Source organism: Eublepharis macularius, chromosome 19 (assembly GCF_028583425.1).
Source record: "Eublepharis macularius isolate TG4126 chromosome 19, MPM_Emac_v1.0, whole genome shotgun sequence".
Classification (NCBI taxonomy): domain Eukaryota; kingdom Metazoa; phylum Chordata; class Lepidosauria; order Squamata; family Eublepharidae; genus Eublepharis; species Eublepharis macularius.
The window spans coordinates 26,481,171-26,499,336 of record NC_072808.1 but is presented as its reverse complement, the minus strand read 5'-3'; the positions used below and the strand labels follow the sequence as shown (position 1 = coordinate 26,499,336).

Here is an 18,166-nt window from a genome sequence, read left to right as displayed (position 1 = left end):
AAAAAAGGAATGGAAAAAGCATAACATACGTAATAAATTTTGAACCCGGTTCTGAATCTTCTGAATCTATTGCTTAGATATAGAAAAATGTATCGGGTAACAAGTTCCTCTTGAGCATTTCAAACCAGGCTGGATTGTAGGTCTGTCAGCTTAATTTATCTTGAAAGTCGTCTGTTAAAAACAAGCTGCAGAGCACGGCCTTAAGCATGACGAGGATGAAAATAAGTTTTCCTGTTTCCTATCTACAGACAATAGGCAGCAGTCCCTTTTCTGAGCAGCACTTGGGGGTTTTTTAGTACTGTTACGCGCTAATCCAGGAAGCTCAAAAATAATCTTTATTAAGGCTTTACTTAGAAATAACTATGTACATTTAATTCATTAATCAAAACCATCATTTGGCTTAAACCCATTCAAATTTACCCTGAACACATGCAGACCTCAAAGTGTGTTGGATAATGTACTGACCACTCCAGACTGCGCTTTAACTTCTATTCAGGCAGGGCCTGGCGTGCCTGCTCCCCAGGTGCACCAATGTTCTTGAGCATCCAAGGACATACCTGCTGCTTCAAGGAGAGACAGTCTAAGGCTTTCTTTTGAAACCTGCAACCTCCAGGGTAGTTCTCTGTCCGAGCAAGACCATTTGGAATTTCATCACTTCCTGGTGCCTAGGTACGGCAGCTTTTCATGCCACAGGTCCGAAGAGGTCCATCGTCTCCACCACCAAGGAGAGATGATCCAAAAAGGAACTAATGGAAACACGCAGGATACGGGCCTCGTCTGCTCTCCATCGCCTTAAAGAAATGAAACGGCTAGTGTCAAAACCTGTGCACCGAAGTCTCCCACCTCATGATGGGACGTCCGCCAACACCACACGCTTGAGTCACTGGGCCCATTTTGTTATCCTCAATGTGAGCGCCCAACTCCTCTCTGACCAGCGTGGGAAGCTGGAGAGCAAAGCTGGTTTACAGCCATTTTTATTCATTTCCACAGAAAATTCCAAAGGGCACCTTCCCCCCATCCCCTCAGTAATTAGCATTAAGCACATCCACCCCCCACCCCCCCCACTGAAGCAAAGAGGTGCTGCACAGGTGCAGGGTGCCCTCATGTGGCTCCTTTCAGGGTACCACACTGATCACAGGTGCCTCTCCCGACCCTGTGAGGCAGAGTAAGCCAAAGGCGGCTGAGTGGCCGCGGACTTCTCAGCGGGCTTCGTAGCTGAGCAGGGATTTCAAGGGAGCCCTCCCGGCTCAGGGCCCACGTGACAGTCGAATGGCGCTTGTGCCCCAGAAGGCGGCGCAGAAGCTTCAGGTCCGGCCAGCAGCCCCCTCGCCCGGCTTCAGTACTCACGCGTGCAAAACGTTCTCGGTCACGTCCAGTTCCTTGAGGATCCCTCCTTTGCGGGGTTCAGGATCCGGCCCCAGCGAGCCCAGAGCCGTCCAGGCTAGCAGCGACGTTGGGAAAGGGACGCTGAGCTCACTGATGTTGGGGGGGGGGGGTCCTTAAGGAACACAACAAGTACGAGAGAGCCCCCCCGCCCCTCCCTTTGGGGGCAGGGCTTGACTAACCAAGGGCGCCCTCCCCCCCCCCCATCTCCCCACACGCACAAGCACGGAGCGCCAGTCGTGGCCACAGCTGCAACGCCCGGGCCACCCAAAGCAGCCCCAGGAAGACGGCCACCTTACCCCGCAGCAACCGCGCCCGGAAAGCCCGCCCTGGGCAAGGCCGCGCGGTTGGGTCTCGAACAAGCTGCGTGCTCCGCCGCCACACAGCAGCCGCGGGCGACGGGCCCTCCCGAGCCGCGCTCCGGGCCCCGCAACGCCCCGCCGCCTCCGCAGAGGAAACGGGCAGCCGGCCGGGCACTCGGGCTGCAGCGCGGCGAGCCGGCCGGGAGCCGCGCCGGGCAGCCTCGCCACCGCTGGCCCGCCCGCCCGGCCAGGCCTTGCGGGGAGGGAAGCGCGGCCCGCGGGGCGCAGGGGAGTCCCCGGCCCTTTGGCGCCAGGCTGCGCCCCGCCGCCGCCGCCGCCCCCCCTTCCTTCCCTCGTGCCCCGGCGCCCCCCCCCCCCCCGCCCCGGTCCGCCTGCAGGGATACAAGGCCAGCCCCGGCCCGGCGGCCCCTCCGCTCGCCATGGCTCTGGCGCCGCCCGCGGAGGGGAGGAGCGCAGCGGAGGGCGGCGCCGCCGGCAGAGGCGGGGGGGAGGCGGCGGCGTGGACACCCCCCCCCCCCGCGCAGCCTTGGCGCGCCTGAAGGCGGGGGGGGGGGCGGCGCCTGAGGGGCCCGCATTGCATGTGGCGCGCAGGGCCCCGGGGCCGCGAGAGCGGGCACGCGCGCACGGCATCCCCGCGAGGCGGAGGTTCCGTGTCAGGAGGAAGGCAGGCCGGGGGGGGGGGGGTCCCAGCCCAGCCCAGCCCCTTGGGAAAGCCAGGCTCGCCGCTGGGCTCGACAACAAGGCGGCGGAGGCGATCCGCAGCGGGCCTGCCCGTCTTTGGCGGGTGCCCCGGCCGCAGCCATTCCTGGGCAAGGCCCATCTAGCCGCAGCGGCCCCTGCCGTGGCTCCGCCCCTTGCCTGAATGACTGCAGGGCGCTGTGCTTGAGACGGGCCTCGGGAGCTGCAGCTAGCGCAGAATGCCGCAGCTGGACTGCTGGCCGGGACCCGCCGCTGGGAGCGACGACGGCCACCCACCCATTCCTGGGCCTGTTTCAAGGTGCCGGTTTTGTCCTGCAAAACTCCGGCTGGCCCGGGACCAGGGTCTTCCCCCCCTACGTTCCTGTCCAGGCAGGAAGGTCACAGGGTCACAGGCCCACCATCCACTGGCTCCGTTTACTAAAGAAGCTCATTTGGTGGGTGCACAAGAGAGGACCTTTACAGTGGCAGCCCCCAAATCACGGAACAATCCCCCCAGAGAGTGTAACCCCCCCCCCCCCCACACACACACACTCTTGTCTCTCTTTAGCTGAGGACAGTGTTATTCAGGACTGGTTTTAATTAGCCTAGCTTTTTCTAGCTAGTGGCAATCTCAAACTGTGCTTTTAAATTACGGAGGCATCGTTTATTTTTACTATTATTCATAAGCCACCTTGAGTTCCTGCAATAATAAATGTTTCAAATACATAAATATCTGCCTGTGCCTGCAAAAAGTAATCTCAATCTCCAGTTTTTATGAATCCACTGGAAACCACTGTAATTAATAACCCGACACAGGACAGGCTGCTCCGTGTCTGAGAGACTAATCAAATTGGGTGGGTGGAAGGTTGACACACTCCAGAATTCGTGTCATTGAAACGGTGAACTCTTTATGGGCCACAACAAACTTCAGTCTATAACTGATGCAAACTCCATTTGTTCTCATGATCTGCTGCCTTCTCCCTCACCCAAAGGTATCCTGGGCTGGACAGCTTTGAATCAAGTCCCAGTCGGGTGCGATGTTTGAATGCAAGCACCCAGGCAAGTGGTTTGCTTGCTCTCCCCGAACCAGGATTAAATTGAAGTTGTTAAGAGTTTTTAGAGAATTCAAGTTTAAAACTTGGACTTGGGGGCTCAGTCCCCAAGTCCAAGTTCTAAACTCTAATTCTCTAATTCGAGTTTAGAAGGAGGAAACAATTTCTAGCCTGCTATAACTCCGTATTGGAATCTGATTCACAAACCAGGAAGCTTTCAGACACACTGCGTGCAGAGCAAGAGAGTGGAGAGGAAGGCTTGAGCAAACAGAGGTCTGGCAAACTCGACGCTCCCAACTAACTGAATTCCGCCCCCAACCGCCATTTGTTTGGGAAGAGCGCTGCTGGAAGGCTTGTGAAAACACATGACAGCGCTGGGTCTGGGTCTCTCGCAGTTCTAGGACCCCTGATTCCTTGGATTCTAAGCAAGACAAATTGCTGACCAATACGTTTTGCTTCCTCCTAGAAGGTACTAGTCATTCTTTAGCTAATTTACAGAGCAGCCTCTTTCACCGCTGCTGCATTGAAAATTAGACAGAAATTCTAGTGCACTAAATATTTTTTCAGTGATGATTTAAGGACTCTCTAATTTGAAGACTGGCATAGCTCTCGGAGATGTTTCTGGTTCAGTCCACTCAATTTTTGCAAAATGTGTATGTAAACTATAAGGAAAAATATTATTTAATGCAACTTAAAACATTCAACCTGCCTCATCTAAAGCTACAGACTGCACTGGGACCTAGATTACCTTTATTCTATTCTTCAAGTTTACAGAGTGGCACTGGAGGGAACTGTTACTACGGTTTTCAAAATGTGTATTAAAAAGTTCTATTGATTTCTAGTTTGATTTTTCTTGCGTGTTAATTTCTGGTGAACGCTGTCATGGAAACAGTTCTTTGGCTTAAACAATAAATATGAACCAAGGAGATGCAATGGGATTTTGGAGATAAAGGGGAAAAATCCACACAATGACCCTCAAGCTCTGAGGCTGCTGCATCTCTTGAGACTGGGCAAGCGATTCCCCTCCCACACTTCAATGTTACCCCCCATTTCAGCTGAATACACCAGCTCAGAGCAGCCCAGGCTCACCCTCTGGCACCTTTAATGGATGGGGAGTGGTCACCAATGCTCTAATCCCCCCCTTTAATAGCAGTCCAGAGGGATCTTGCCCAGTCAGCCCTCCGATTGGGCCCTGCCCAGGGGGACTCTGTGTCCAAAGGGGCTGATGGGGCTCAGTCTCCAGTCCAGCAGCTAGTCCAGAAAGCCCATTTCTATGGCTTCCACCACCTCGGGATGAAGCAGTCGCGTGGCCAAACGCTCAATGTCATCCAAGCTCAGCAATCGCAGGCTCCGCTCGTAATCCTGAGAAAGAGGTGGGGGAGAGAAAATTAAATGGTGCCCAGAAGCAAAACTGCCTTTGTGGCACAATCAGCATGTTCTAGAGACAGAAGGTACCTCATGGGCCATCTAGTCCAACCCCCCATCTCATAGTACAGAATCCAGAGCTCGAGCATACCCGACAGACGGCTGCCCAGCCTCCGCCTGAAGACCTCCAGCAAGGGACGAGCTCCCCACTCCTGCTAGGTAATCAGTTCCATTGTCCAGCCATTAGGAAGCGTATTTGCATGTTCAACCAAACTCTAGTTTTGCCCTCTGGAGAGGCGGAGAGTGATTCTTTGCCCTTTTCTGTGCAACAGACTTTCAGGTCGCTGAAAAGTGCAGTTGTTTCTCCCCTTGGTCTTCTTTTCTCCAGGCAAAACATACTCAGTTCCTTTTAAACATTCCCCAAAGAACGTGTTTTCCAGATTCCTAACCATCTGTGTTGTCTTTCAGTCTGTCTGCATCTCTTTTAAAAGCCAGAACTGGACTCAGAACGCCAGACAAGGCCCGAGTAGTGTGGAGTAGAGTGGGAATATTGCATCCCGTGTACTACAGTCTTGATGCCGCCTAAAATGACGACTCGCATTCACCGCCTGCTCAACCGCAGTTCCAAGAGCCTGTCTGCAGGGACTGCTTGCCAAGCCTAGTTTTGCTTAAGTGCCGACCTTGGCATTTGCTTCCACGGAATTTCATTTTGTTTAGTTTCAGCCCCGCTTTCCCAGCCTATCAAGGTCATACACAATCAGCTGCTGAATCACCCAAACGGTACAGGATACGGGAGGGAATCTGGACAAGGAGGGCCAACACAGCAGTGATGGGACTTCGTTCTGGGCGATACTCAACCCTCCCTTCTGCTCAGTCAGGGGCGTTGGGCGAGTCACAATGCCTTGGTTCGCACCCATGTGTTTACCACTTCAGGGCTGCGACAGAACTTTAATTCCAGCTCCATGATGTTCAGTCAGACCCCTTGCACGCCTCAGGCTGCCAGCGCAGCACAACCCTGGCACACAGGCATGTGTGAACCAGGCCTGTTCTGCTTCTCAGTTCTCTCACCTGCTAAATACTTGAAACTCTTCCTCATAAGGCTGTTTTGAAGAGCCACAAACTTGGAATCACATTCTAATGTTTGATCCCAAAGAGTCTCACGGGATCTTTCCCGATCTGTTGTGGCCGGGGCATTCGTGAACATTTACGCCATCATCATCCACTTGCAAGGGGCCAGGAGACACCATTATTTTGGCCACAGGAGACTAACACAGTTAACTCTCGGGGGGGGGGGGGGAACCCTCTTCTAGAGACAAAAACCTCTCAACTAAGCTAATTGCCACAGAATAACCCTCCCTGAATGTTCTGGGGCTCACTTCTAGCTGAAGGTACTTCACATCCGGCCGCACAAGCACCACAGAAAGCAATACGAGGCAAGCCCAAGGGTCCCACCCCCACCCCTCCCTAAGAGAGATACCTTCTGCAGCTGCTCCAGCACTTTCTCAGCATCAGCTGTGCTGTAATGCCTGCCCAAGACTTGCGCCAACACGTGCCAAATTGCAGGATTCTGTGGGGCAGCAACTCTGTGGCCGGGCTCCTCAGGGGAGGCCTTCTCTGGTGGCTTGATCACTAGGTTGAGCTTGGACTCTGGCCCAATGCAGTAATCGGAGAGACGGTGTTCATCTGGGAAGGAAAGCTGAGGCTGCTCAGGGCCACACATTCATGAGGGGCAACAGAGGACAGGCAGAGCTGCAGCTCGGCAGCCGTCTTGTCAAAACCTTCACAAAGCTCCACCTTCCTTTCTGCCATGGATTCTCAAGGGATTCAAAGTCATCTGCTCTTTTATGCAGCAGAAAACACGAACGTGTTTGCCAAAAGCAAAGCAGCCAGTCACTTCATATCTATGACAATTATTTTTTATTTATCTAGATATTTTTACCCTGCTTTTTTCCCAAATGGGGACCCAAAGCAGCTTACCATATCATTCTTCTCTCCTCCATTTTTTGTTTCAGCTCAAGAAAAGCTGTTTATCTTATGCTACACCAAAACATATAGCATCACTACAGGACTAGATAGCGGTCTGTGGGCATATTGGTGAACCAACGGATGTAACTATCAAAGGTGCTCGAGGATCATATGCACAAATGACCTAAACTGCGCACCATCAGAACTCTCCACTGGGACATTCAGGAACGATCAAGTTCCATCTGTATTTAGCAAATTTACTAGAGTTGCACGCAGAACAAAATAGCCCGCTTGACCAAGTAGATAAAAGCTTTAATGACAAACAAACATAGCTACAACACTTGCCAATGCTCTCTCTCTCACACACAGATCCACACAACCAATTCCACCCTGTTGCTCCCAACTCAATCGACATGCCCCCTGCCCGACTGCAAATCTTTGTATATTTCCTGTTCCCCAAAACAATCCCAGATGCCTCTGCTCTCATACCACTGGATACACAGCCAATACGCAGAAAGCGCAGATTTGGAAATCAAGAGTCCTACGAACACAGCCACTGCAAGCCATACATAAGCCCTGTACACAGAGCATGTTGACATACAGGGCTTGGAAGCAGAAAGCCTCCATACAGCTGCACCCCATAAGAAGAAACATACTTCCTCCCTGTGCACATACGGCTCATTTGCGCAAAGATGCATGGGTGGGGGCAGAGCAGTCCTTCCCCTCCTCACATGCTGTATTCATCATGTGTAATTTTCTGAGCGTGCCAGAAGGTGGCAGTGACTTTGAAAATTTTATTCCAGCTTAGTCAATTGGTCCATCCACTGCAATATTCTGCCCTCTGACAGGCCACGGCTATCAGACACAGAAAGGTCTTTTTAAATACCTCTTTCCTGAGCTCTTTAGGCGCATATGACAGGAATTGGCATCATATTTCTCCTTTGAAAGAAGCCCTCGGTGGGCTTCTGAATGAATGCTACTTCACCCTAATACATATGAGCTGGCCGCTACCCCGCCCCTTCAAAATCACCCACCTGCCAGGGCTTTGCCTTTAAAAAGCAGCCGCTGCTGGGACACAGGAACATCCAGTTTCTCTGAGACCAGAGCTTTGAGAGAGGAGATGCGCTCATCTGGGGAAACCTGGGAAGAAAACGTGTGATGAGGTGGGGGGGCTAGGCTGGTGGGGAGGAGGAAGAGGGGGCTTATAGCCCTGAGGAAGTCAGCCCCGAGCCAGCATACAGACTGTTATCAGAAAGGTTCAGTAGGAAAAACTGGGCCCATATTTTTTTCTGAGGAGGCACCTAAAGAATCCCCACCTTTTTAAGAAAAAGATTCCTTCCCCCACCCCCAACACACACGAGTTCTCCATTTTCTTCTGGTTTTTATAGCTGCCACCTTTTCTGACAGAGTTCTTGTGCCTTTAACAGCTGCATGAAAGGCAGAAATGGACACCGTCCAGCTTTTCTCAGGATGGAAACGTGCCTGTCTCGGAACATTTGTCCAGACAGAGGCTCAGGCAAGAACAAGTCCAACTTAGCTGTAAAGAGGGGGCGCTGGAAAGCAGAAGCTGACATTTCAGTCGCCCCCCCCCCCCCGCCTCCATCCGGGACATGCCAGCCGGTCTCAGCACCGGGAGTGGTCCAAGAAAGCCGCCCCCCCCCCGCCCCGCGCTTTGTCGTGGTCACCTGCAGGAAATGCCTGGGCCACCCAGCGGGACCACGAGACCAACCACCCGGAGCAGCTCCAAAACAAGGCGGGCTGGAGCTCCACCTCGTTCGAGAAGGAGCTGCATCCCGGGTCCCACCGAAAGCCGCCTCCGACCGAGTCAGGCCCTCGATCCGCAAGCACCGCCTCATCAGCTCCGACGGGCAGGGGTCGCCCAGGTCACCCAAGCGCCACCCGGGCCTCCCGCCTGCCAGGGCTCCGCCTCCGGGCCGCGGCCCCTGCCTTCATGGGGGCGGTGAGGGGGCCGGGCCGGGACCCCCTTTCTGCCCACGCCAGTCCCACACCCGCCCGCGGCCTTCCTCGCAGGGCTGTTGCGGGGAAGGCGAAGGGCGGAGGCGCCCCCGCCCCGCCCCCGCCGGGCCCAGGCCGGATTCGCGCCCCGCCGCCGGCCCTGCCGCTCCCCGCCCGGGGCTACCTGCAGGCTGCACTCGCGGCCCTGGAGCGCCTTCACCGTCAGCCGCATCTCGGGGCCCCGCGGCCCTGCCGGCCGAGCGGGCCCTGCGGGGAGGCGGGGGGAGCCCCGGGCCGGCCGCGGCTCGCCTCGGCGGGGAGCGCCTCCGTCGGCCATAGAGAGCGGGGCGAGAGCGGCCGGAAGCGGAACAGGGGGACGCGTCGCGCCGGAAACCGCGCCTCTCGCGTCACGTGACTGCCCGGAGAGACGAGCGGCGCGCCGGAGCGGCCCCTGCGACCATAGAGGCGGAGGGCGAGCGGCCGGGCTGGAGCGCTTCCCGGCGGGCTCTCGGGGGCCCGGGAGGCGCCGGAGGGCCCAGAACGGCGGGCAGGGGCGGGCTCCCGTTTCCCCTTCCCTTCGCAGGCAGACGCCCCACAGGCGGAGCTTCTGGCAGCGGAGCGCGTCCGCCCGCCCGCCCGCCCGCGGTGGAAGAGAAACCGGGGCCTGGCGAGGGCCGGACCGCCCCTTCCACGGCGCCTTCACCGCCCGGCGGCCCGCGGACCTGCTCGCCCTGTGCCCGGAGGCGCCCCCGAGGCCCGTCCCCGCGCCTTGAAAGGGCAGGACGTTTTTCTCCAGACCGGTTGGCAACCTTCGTCTTGTGCCTCTGCCAGAGAAGCGGGTTGGAGGGAGACGGCAGAGCCCCCCCGCCCGCCGCGCCTGAAGGCAGAAACGAGGCGCCGCCTGTCCGCTCGCCCGGTGGAGCTCAGCCGTGGGGGAGGCTGCACCTGTTGGGCAGCCTGGAAACCTTCCCCTGCTTTCAGCGTGCTGCCTTCAGGGAGCCCCTCCGAGACACCCTCCTCCCCGTAGCTTGAAGGTATCACGTCTCTTGAACATCCGTTTTCGGGCCAAGAACACTCTCCCTCCTGTCCAGTCCAGTTCTAATTACGATGTCTGTTTCCATTGCTCACACAAATCATGTAATCTGAAGAAGGAGTGAAATGTAATGTCGCTTTAATTCTCCAAGATGGATAGCATTACTGGGATAGAGAAGTCACTAGAGCATTGAGTTTCCAAAACACTTATTCTTTGCAGCTCTCCTTTATAAACAGAGAAAATCAAACCCTTATCCTGTTGGAAGGCGGTTTAAGAGATGGTGTTCAGCCAGTTTGGGATCGTTTTGCTCCACAGCTTCGCAACTTCAGGTTGCTGCAAGATCCAGGCCTTACTTTGGAAGCCCATGCCTTTCCGTGGTTTAGGCTAACACTAACTGCGTCTCCCTGGTCTAAACATTTTTGGCAGGGCCGGCTCCAGCGTTGCTGGCACCTGAGGCAGCTTAACGGCTGCCTCTGCACATGCGTGCGCGCGCACACACCAGGCTGCATGGTGACATCGCTGCATGTGACATCATCATGCAGGGCTGTTGTGCGCTGGAGGGGGGGGGACTTCCAGCCCTCCCATTCAGTTGCCTTGCAGGCCAGGTGCACCCGGCCACCCTGGCCGCCAGCTGTGCCTGGCCCACAGAGCAACTGAACGGGAGGCTGCCCACTCAGCTGCCCCACACTGCTGCCGCCACCAGCACATGCTCTTGGCCAACGGCACCGGTGGCAACTCGGTGGCGTGCGCCCCGGCCCAGCGCCCCCTCTGGCACCTTGCACCCTGAGGTGGCTGCCGGGCTGGCCTCAATGAGCGGGCTGGCCCTGATTTTTGGCTAATACTAAAAGATCACTCGCTTCCAGTTTGTTTCCAGGCATAATTCAAATGGCTGGTTTTGATCTAGCAAGCTATTCATGGCTTTGGACTAGGGGTGTGTTAGAAATAGATCTATTTCATTTGGTGGCAGAGTTACCCAGTCAGAAGCATTTTCTCCAATGTGCAAAAATTAATCCTCAGGCAATCAAACTGCAGAAGAGATAGAAATGACAGTTTCTTGAAATCAGTTCCATTCATGGTGATATCTTAGAGTAGAAAGAAAGAGTCCAGTCTAAAGAATTGCTTTCCCTATTGCCACAGCCACCTCGCAGCCTCGAGGCTGGATGTAGGTGTGTGGATCAGACCTTCATGGGTCTGAGCTCTGAGAAATGCATCCGTCTCCTTTGGAAGGAAAGAAGAATCATCTCCCAAAGGAAACAGAGAGAGGGGAGGAGGGAGGAGGCTTTCCCAGCTCAGTCAAAGAGAAGCAGCTGACTTATCAAGAGAGTAACAAATACAGAGATATGCAGTGCCCTCCTGTGTCCAAGGCATGCTGAGTTACCTATTCCATCACTCCCTCTCGACTCTGTGTGCCATCAACATTCACAATGCGCAGGTTGTTTTGCAGCTTGGTGAGGACGTCCGCTGTCATTTCCTCAGTAGGACAGTAGTGCAGCTTGACAACTCTTTGTCCCTGCATGTTATCGGATTCCAATGTGCCTCTCTAAAAGAGAGAGAGCTATATGACTGGTTATCGTCTAGCATTTTAACTGGAATAGGTTCTGCAATGCCAAAATCCTCAAGTAACATTAAAAGCCTCTCTTACAGCCCAGTCCTTATGTGGAGGCTGCAAAAGTGTTTAGGAAGCCAATGAGCCCCCACGTCAGCATATTTGCCCACAATATAGACTCTGATTGGTCCCCTCCTAGAAAACAGCTTCCTGCAGTCCAGAAAGGGTAAGACTTGGAGTGTTGCCTGCCTGTGTCTGGCGGCAGGGGGTGCCATGGAGGATTCTCATTCTCTGACAGCGCTGCTAATGTCTAATAAGCCGGGCAGAAGACTGCTGCTGCGGAGGAAGAGGTCAAGGTTGATGCCAGGAGGGGGGGGGGAGATGTGGAGTGACGTCCAGGGATTTCTGCCCCTCTGCCACAGGGACAGACCACTCTCCTTTTTGCTGCTTCAGAGGCAGGGGCCGGCTTCAGTAATCTTGCTCTGGGGTGGGATGATGGCCCCCAGAGCAGTTTCTCTGGTCCCTGAGGCTGTCATCTCAGCACTGGAGCACAACTTTCTAGGTCCACCCTGCATTTTCCTTGCACTTTTTCGATGCACTAACGTGTTTCAATGGAATCACTGCCAGTCAATGGGCATTCGTGCCTCCCATCATACCCACTGGGCCTTCCAGACTCTTCCGTCATTTCTAATGGGCATTCGTTTGTTTCAGGCCCCTCCCCGCACTTGTCTCTAAGGAGCTGCCTTTCCAAGACCGGGGAGGGGTGGGTTGAACCTGAGTGCTAGCTAAGTCTTGCAGCCTTTCTGGTCTTACTTTTCGGGTAGGGGATTCGTGTTCCTTGGAGTGGCAGGGCAGCCAGGGGGGTGGTTTGTAAGCAAGCGGCGCTTCAACTGCCAGCCTGGCCCTTGTCAGAAATGGGGGTTGGGCAAGTGGGTGGACGGCCACCCTGTCTGCACTTGCAGTGTAACTCCCTCGCAGGGCAGGGCAGGGGCTCCTCTCGGGGCAGGGGCTTCTGTTGGGGTGCAGCCAGCCTGATCATGGGGTTTTTTTCTGCCCTGTGCATCTACTGCCTGAAGGGCAGGCAAGTAGCATTGGGAACTGGTGGTGGCAGACACGCCTCAGCCTGCAGAGTGGCTGTGCCTTCCCCTGCCACTCACAGCACTGTCAACCGCCACCCTGCAGTTCGTGCCTGTGGTTGTCTAGTGGAGGTTCACTTGGTTCCTTTTCTTTGAGGAAAAAAATATATTTCCAGGCATTGGGTTAGCACGCTCTAGGCCAAAACTTTCTAGAAGTTCCAGAATCTTCTCTTTTTGACTAAGAAGATAACTGTTACCTGTTTCTCATTTCATTTGAATTCCTAAGTAAAACTCAGCGTTGCCCAGACGTTTCACTTCCACTTCCTTATTTAAATGAGATATAATTTCAGCACAATCATCTTGATTTTCATGTCAAACAATCAGGTCATCAACAGAAGTCAAAATAAACGTCCCATCTCCCATTTTTGTGTCTCCTATAAAGACAAAGGTCACCTTTGCCTCGTTTAAGGCCTAGATCAAGTAACATTTTGCTTAGTTTATCATTCCACAATTTTGAAGTCCCTACAATCCCTTTTGAAGTTTATATATAGGAGTTGAGGCGCCCCCCCCCCGAAAAACCCTAACCCTACTGGTTACCACCACCCCTGCCCCAGACTGTTGTCGTCTAGTGGCTGGCCACCCTGCCCCACGGATGTGTCTTAATGCTTAGGGGATGTGCTATATGGGCACAACTGTCGGTTTTAGACTTTATCGTGCTGACTGATACATTTTAATCTCATTTGTGCAATCTGTTTTTATTGTATTTATTACTGCCTATGATCCACTCTGAGCCCACTTACAGGGAGAGCAGAATATAAATTTAGTAAAAAAATTTAAAAAGTGTTTATTCTTTTCATCTATAAATCCTGGTGGTTGCATGTATAATTCCTCTTCTATTTCCCTATGTAAAAATGCAGTCTTTATATCCAGATGTTCTGCTTGTATGTTTCTGAAAGCTGCTATGCTTAAAAGCATCCTAATTGTGGAATATTTTACAACTGGTGCAAATGTTTGGTCGTCATCTGTTCCATAAATCTGAGAATATCCTTTGACTGCTAATCTATCTTTGCATCTCTCAACTTCATCATTTTCCTTATTTTTAGCTTTAAAAAACCGTTTTCATCCAATACCATTCTTACCCTTGGTGGTTTAGTGAGAGTCCATGCCCTGTTCTTGTGCAGAGCATCCATTTCTTCTTGTGCTGCTCGTTTGCACCTGGTTCAGGCATTCGCTTTACTTCAGCCTATAATGGTGGTTCTTGTGGTAGCGACAGCCTTGCAAGATTGGCCAGTCTCTTGGCTGGAACTCGTCTGTTGGTGCGCTGGGATCACCTGAGGTCCCGAGTCACTTCTGCCTCTGCAGCAGCCTCTGGCACATCTGCAACCTCAGGGATGGCCTCCCTCATCTGGTTGCACATCTGGTTGCACATCTGGTTGCATGCCGTCTGGGCAGTGCGGCAGCGGGTGATGGCTGTTGCCACCCCCCTCTGAAGGGTCGCGTGTGTGGCAGGATTCTGGTGGTTCTCTCGTCACTCATCAAATCCCACAGCTCTGCTCATGTTCTTTTAGTGTAACCTCCCATCACATTTCATCTCGGTTCTTTGTGAAGCGTTTAGAATCGTTTACATTATAGAGTGTTGTTGTAGCCCAGGACCAGAAAACAAAAAGATTATATTGTTCTCTTCTGTCTCAGAACCTACCAGTATCTTAACCAAAGATATATATATGCAACCACTAGCTAGCTTTTAGAAGGAAACTGGTGGTTTCAATCATTTAAAAATAGATATATGCAGACATATAGTAGAGGAAGTAAAGCGAAAACTAGGGTCTCTCTGTGGTTAAGCTAGCAGAGATGTGTGTGTGTGCTAATGTGTGACAGCCTATGTATGGTAAAAGGCAAATATGAGTAAGGGGTTTCGCAATCAGGGGAGTGGGAGATGTAAACTAAGGCGGAGTTTTAGGCGAAAACCGGAAAGGTGTAACTCCCAAGTACCTCAGCCTATGGGGAAAGGGAGAGGGAAACTGCGGACGGGGATAGGATGCTTAGAATCTGTCAATTATCAGTAGTGATTTGAAGTCTATAAAAATGTGTGTTCAGGAAGCCTCTGGGTTCCTCATTGGCACCCACGGGCCCGTGTACTTTAATAAAGCAGCAGCTTGTACCGCTTGAAGTCTCGGTCTCTCTTCTTGTGGTTTGAAGCAGGAAGGCATTGGCTGTCTGGCCCAGCCGCCTTCGGGCGACATTGTAATGCATATCATTAGGAAAAAACAACGCACACGCAGAATTTATTGAAATAAAAAACGTTTTGCAACAGGCTTTAAACATGTTTTGCCATTTGTAGAAAATGAAACAGCGCCACCTGTCTGCTCTGGGTTTAATAACAAGGAAACAAGCTGTCTGGGATAGGCAGAAATGCAAACGAAAGGACTCTGCACGCTGCTGTCGCCGTGGTTTTGTGGACAGACACTCTTACAGACGTGGCTACACGTTCATGTGAGAAACTGCAATTGCAGGACACGTGTAGTGCTTGGGAGGAAGCTGGCAAACATGAGTCCAACTGTACCTGCATAAACTCCTGTCATATTGTGTGGCTCTGCTCTAAGCCAGCTGCTCCTGCAGGCCAATGCAGTTGGCATCCACATCCTGCGACGGAGTGGGAGCCTGTTGGCTGCCTTGTAGCAGTGCTTGTCCTGGCCACCCAGCAAGCTTCACAGCGGGATGGAATTTTAAACTCGAAGCTCACCAGTCCTAATCTGCATCATCCACAGAAACGTATGGGTTAATACACGGATTGAACAACAAGGTGGAGACAAGAATGGAACAAGATCAGCTGCTATGTTATTTACACACTATTAGGATACTTTGACAGATGTCTGCCAGGAAACAAATAATACTTCAAAAAGGTCTCTGTGGAATAGGTGAAGTGTGACAGGTGCAGAAACAAATGACATTTTACCCTGGAACACACAATCTGATCTGATGTCAATTTCATTGGCCGCCTTTAGTCCTCGAAATGGCTTCACCATTAACAAATGGGTACTGTGCATTAGGGGTGTCATTAGGGCATCAAGACAATTTCCATTTCATTTTCAGTTCTGGGGATTCTGGAATAATTCTGTTCCATTACGAGTTCGTCCCGGGTGAGCTGGTGCTGGTCTGGAACTGATCCGTTTGGTTTTTTTCATTTTCATGTGTTTCAGCCCATTGCGCGCGCACTGGCTGCATGTGCACAGAAGCACACTGTTCTTTTCAAGGGGTGGGGTGGGGAAACAAGGCTCTGGGGCAGCCGTTTTTATGCTTAACCAAAAACTGCATCTACAATGAGCGCGCCCCCTCCCCAGTCTAAACCAGTGAGCCACTGAGGTTTTCCTCAAGCACAATAACACACACACACACAACAGCGGAACCATAGAAAGTGAGCGTCGGTGGGCAGGGCACTCCTAAGCAGGACAGCGCTTCAACCGGTGCAGTGCAGCAACATTAAAAACAATCCTGCTTCATGTTCACTTTTGTTCTTTTCCTGTAGTGCCAATAACTCTTTCCTTTGCGTTCTGCTGTTTCCTGTGGCTGCTGCTGTTCCTTGTGCTTTGTAGTTTTGTTCTCACAGAGAGGCGGATTCAAATCCTTCCTTGTGATGCCCAGCCTTCCGCTGCAAAACGGGGCATTCCCGCTGCTCATCTTCATTGCCTAAGGGCAGACGGGCAGAACAGTTGTCTGAATTCCTCCCCCCTCCCAGCGCAAGCAAACCTGTGCTTTTCCTTTTGCCGTGGGAGCAGGCAGGACTGTTTTTGAAAGAATAGAGTAGGTACATGTTTGCCATTTGACTCAGAGAAAGACAGAGCCTTGCAAGACTATGGAAGCAATCCTAAACAGGTCTACTCAAATGTAAGCCCCATATTATTCAGTAGTGCTTACTCCCAGGGAAGTGTCTTTTGAATTACAGGCCACGATTGAAGTCTCCCTTCAAAACATTTCCAAAGCTGATAGGAGGGGAGGGGTGTCCCCTTGCGAGGACCTGATTGGCAGGGAGGGAGAGAATGCCACTTCCTGGGTAGCGATGGGACAGGGGAGCTGCAGTCTTGCACGTTGGTCTCATTCCTCCTTCCCGCCAAGAGAATTAATTAACATTGTAAGATCTCTCGCCCCTTGGGTTTTGACTGGTTAATATTGTTCTGGAAATCAAGCTGCTGCCTGCCTCCTGTTGGAAGGTACGAAACAAAATGCACAAACTTTTTGGTGGGAGGGACTCATTACAATTTAGATTCCAGATTTGGTTCACCGTTCCAGAAGCTGCTTTAATGAGCCAAATTAGCAATTTCTTTGTGTATTTTGGCTCATTTCCCCCCGTTATGTATACCCCTGTTGTGCTTATTTATATTTAAGCTACACGGATAAATAGACAGTGTGTTTGTGTGTTTGTGTGGTGTGTGTGTTCCATCTGATATTTTAACATTTCTATGATTAAATATTTAATATTCTATTTATCTGTTTACTTCATTTGTGCTCCACTTTTCACACCAATGGGGACCCAAAGTGGCTTGCATCATTCCCCTCTCCCCAATGAGGTTGGTTAGAGTCACAATGTGTGACTGGAACAACATCACCTAGGAATCTTCCATGGTTGAGTGGAGATTCAAACCTAGGTCTCCCAGTTCCTAGTCAGATGCACTGTTTCCAAATATATCTGAAGAAGGGAGCTCTGCCTCTCAAAACCTCATACCTGGTAATCTAGTTGGACTTTAAGGTGCTACTGGAACCAAATTTTACTGTTTTACCACTATATCATGCTGGTTCTCCAGTAAATTAAACCCAATACATTATAAGACAATAAAGACTTAATACTAGTTTTAAATCTTAGCAATGGAAAGGGATTGAATCACTAACAGTGTCATCCTAAACAGTTATATTCTTCTAAGCCCATTGACTTAGAAGCCCAGTGGACTTAGGAGGGCAAGATTCTCCTTGAGATGATAATGTAGCTTATTTTTGCATTGGACTTTCAATAATTTTGTGAATTTACACTGAGTGGTCCTAACTAGGGTGGGGCTTGGAGTTCTCCCAGGATTACAACTGATCTCTGGACTATAGAGATCAGGTCCTCTGGAGAAAACAAGCTTCAGATGGCAAACTGTACGGCATACGATAGATCCTGGGAGAAATCCCTCCCCAAACTTCTGCCTTCGTATGCACTGCCCTCAGGAATTTCTCATGCTGTAGTTGGCAGTCCAAGTTCTAACCTACAATTGAAGGGTTTAGGGGTACCAGAGAGCTCATGACAACAGAAACTGCAAAGTCTCTTCATGATTGTAGGGTCTCTCTCCTCAATGGGTCTTAAGGGTTAGGAAATGGCTCTGGCCAAAAACCCATCAGGACTTGGCGGAAGTGACCTCCCCATCCAGCTGAAGAGAGGAGGTAGGGGTGTCACCAATCTTTTTCTTTAATGAGAGTTACTTCCAAGTCTGACTAATGAAAAATTGTTACTTCCCATCCAGACCAAGTTTTGTTGTCTTAAAAGCACAACATGAACTAGATGTCAGGACTGACTATGTTTCTTGTGTGATCTAACCAAAGAGACTCCATTTTAATCCTGTCAGTGTTTTAAGTACTTCTTTGGCAGGTGACAAGCAGTCCAGTAACAGTTATCTCAAAGAAGAGGAATGTTATGACTACAACCTTTCCAGCCTTGGGAAAGTTTCACTCTCTCAGCTTCAAGCCGCTTGTTTTGAGAACTGTGGGGGGAGGATGGGAATCGCTGGGCTTTGCTATTCTGTACATTAACTTTTGCCTGT

At 51.8% G+C, this 18,166-nt stretch overlaps 2 protein-coding genes across 2 annotated transcripts; both read right to left on the bottom strand.

Moving 5' to 3' along the window:
• Positions 1–312: 312 nt before the first annotated feature.
• Positions 313–2,161, bottom strand: LAGE3 (L antigen family member 3). Its single transcript, XM_055003592.1, has 3 exons — positions 2,090–2,161; positions 1,348–1,476; positions 313–791 (listed from the first exon to the last, which is right to left on the bottom strand). Exons 1-3 carry the CDS (start codon positions 2,125–2,127, stop codon positions 683–685), a joined length of 276 nt encoding a protein of 91 aa, XP_054859567.1. The 5' UTR covers positions 2,128–2,161; the 3' UTR covers positions 313–682.
• Positions 2,162–4,094: 1,933 nt separating this feature from the next.
• Positions 4,095–9,069, bottom strand: UBL4A (ubiquitin like 4A). Its single transcript, XM_055003127.1, has 4 exons — positions 8,907–9,069; positions 7,801–7,906; positions 6,279–6,484; positions 4,095–4,798 (listed from the first exon to the last, which is right to left on the bottom strand). The coding sequence occupies exons 1-4, from the start codon at positions 9,057–9,059 to the stop codon at positions 4,688–4,690; spliced, it is 576 nt and encodes a 191-aa protein (XP_054859102.1). The 5' UTR covers positions 9,060–9,069; the 3' UTR covers positions 4,095–4,687.
• Positions 9,070–18,166: the final 9,097 nt, after the last annotated feature.

Coding starts and splice junctions, on each gene's coding strand:
- UBL4A (XM_055003127.1), bottom strand. CDS start 9,059: ATGGCCGACGGAGGCGCTCCCCGCCGAGGCGAGCCGCGGCCGGCCCGG. Junction 7,907..8,906: donor GCCGCGAGTGCAGCCTGCAG/GTAGCCCCGGGC, acceptor TTTTCTTCCCAG/GTTTCCCCAGATGAGCGCAT. Junction 4,799..6,278: donor TGCTGGAGCAGCTGCAGAAG/GTATCTCTCTTA, acceptor CCTCTTTCTCAG/GATTACGAGCGGAGCCTGCG.
- LAGE3 (XM_055003592.1), bottom strand. CDS start 2,127: ATGGCGAGCGGAGGGGCCGCCGGGCCGGGGCTGGCCTT. Junction 1,477..2,089: donor GCCGGGCCGGGGCTGGCCTT/GTATCCCTGCAG, acceptor CCCCAACATCAG/TGAGCTCAGCGTCCCTTTCC. Junction 792..1,347: donor ACCGAGAACGTTTTGCACGC/GTGAGTACTGAA, acceptor CATTTCTTTAAG/GCGATGGAGAGCAGACGAGG.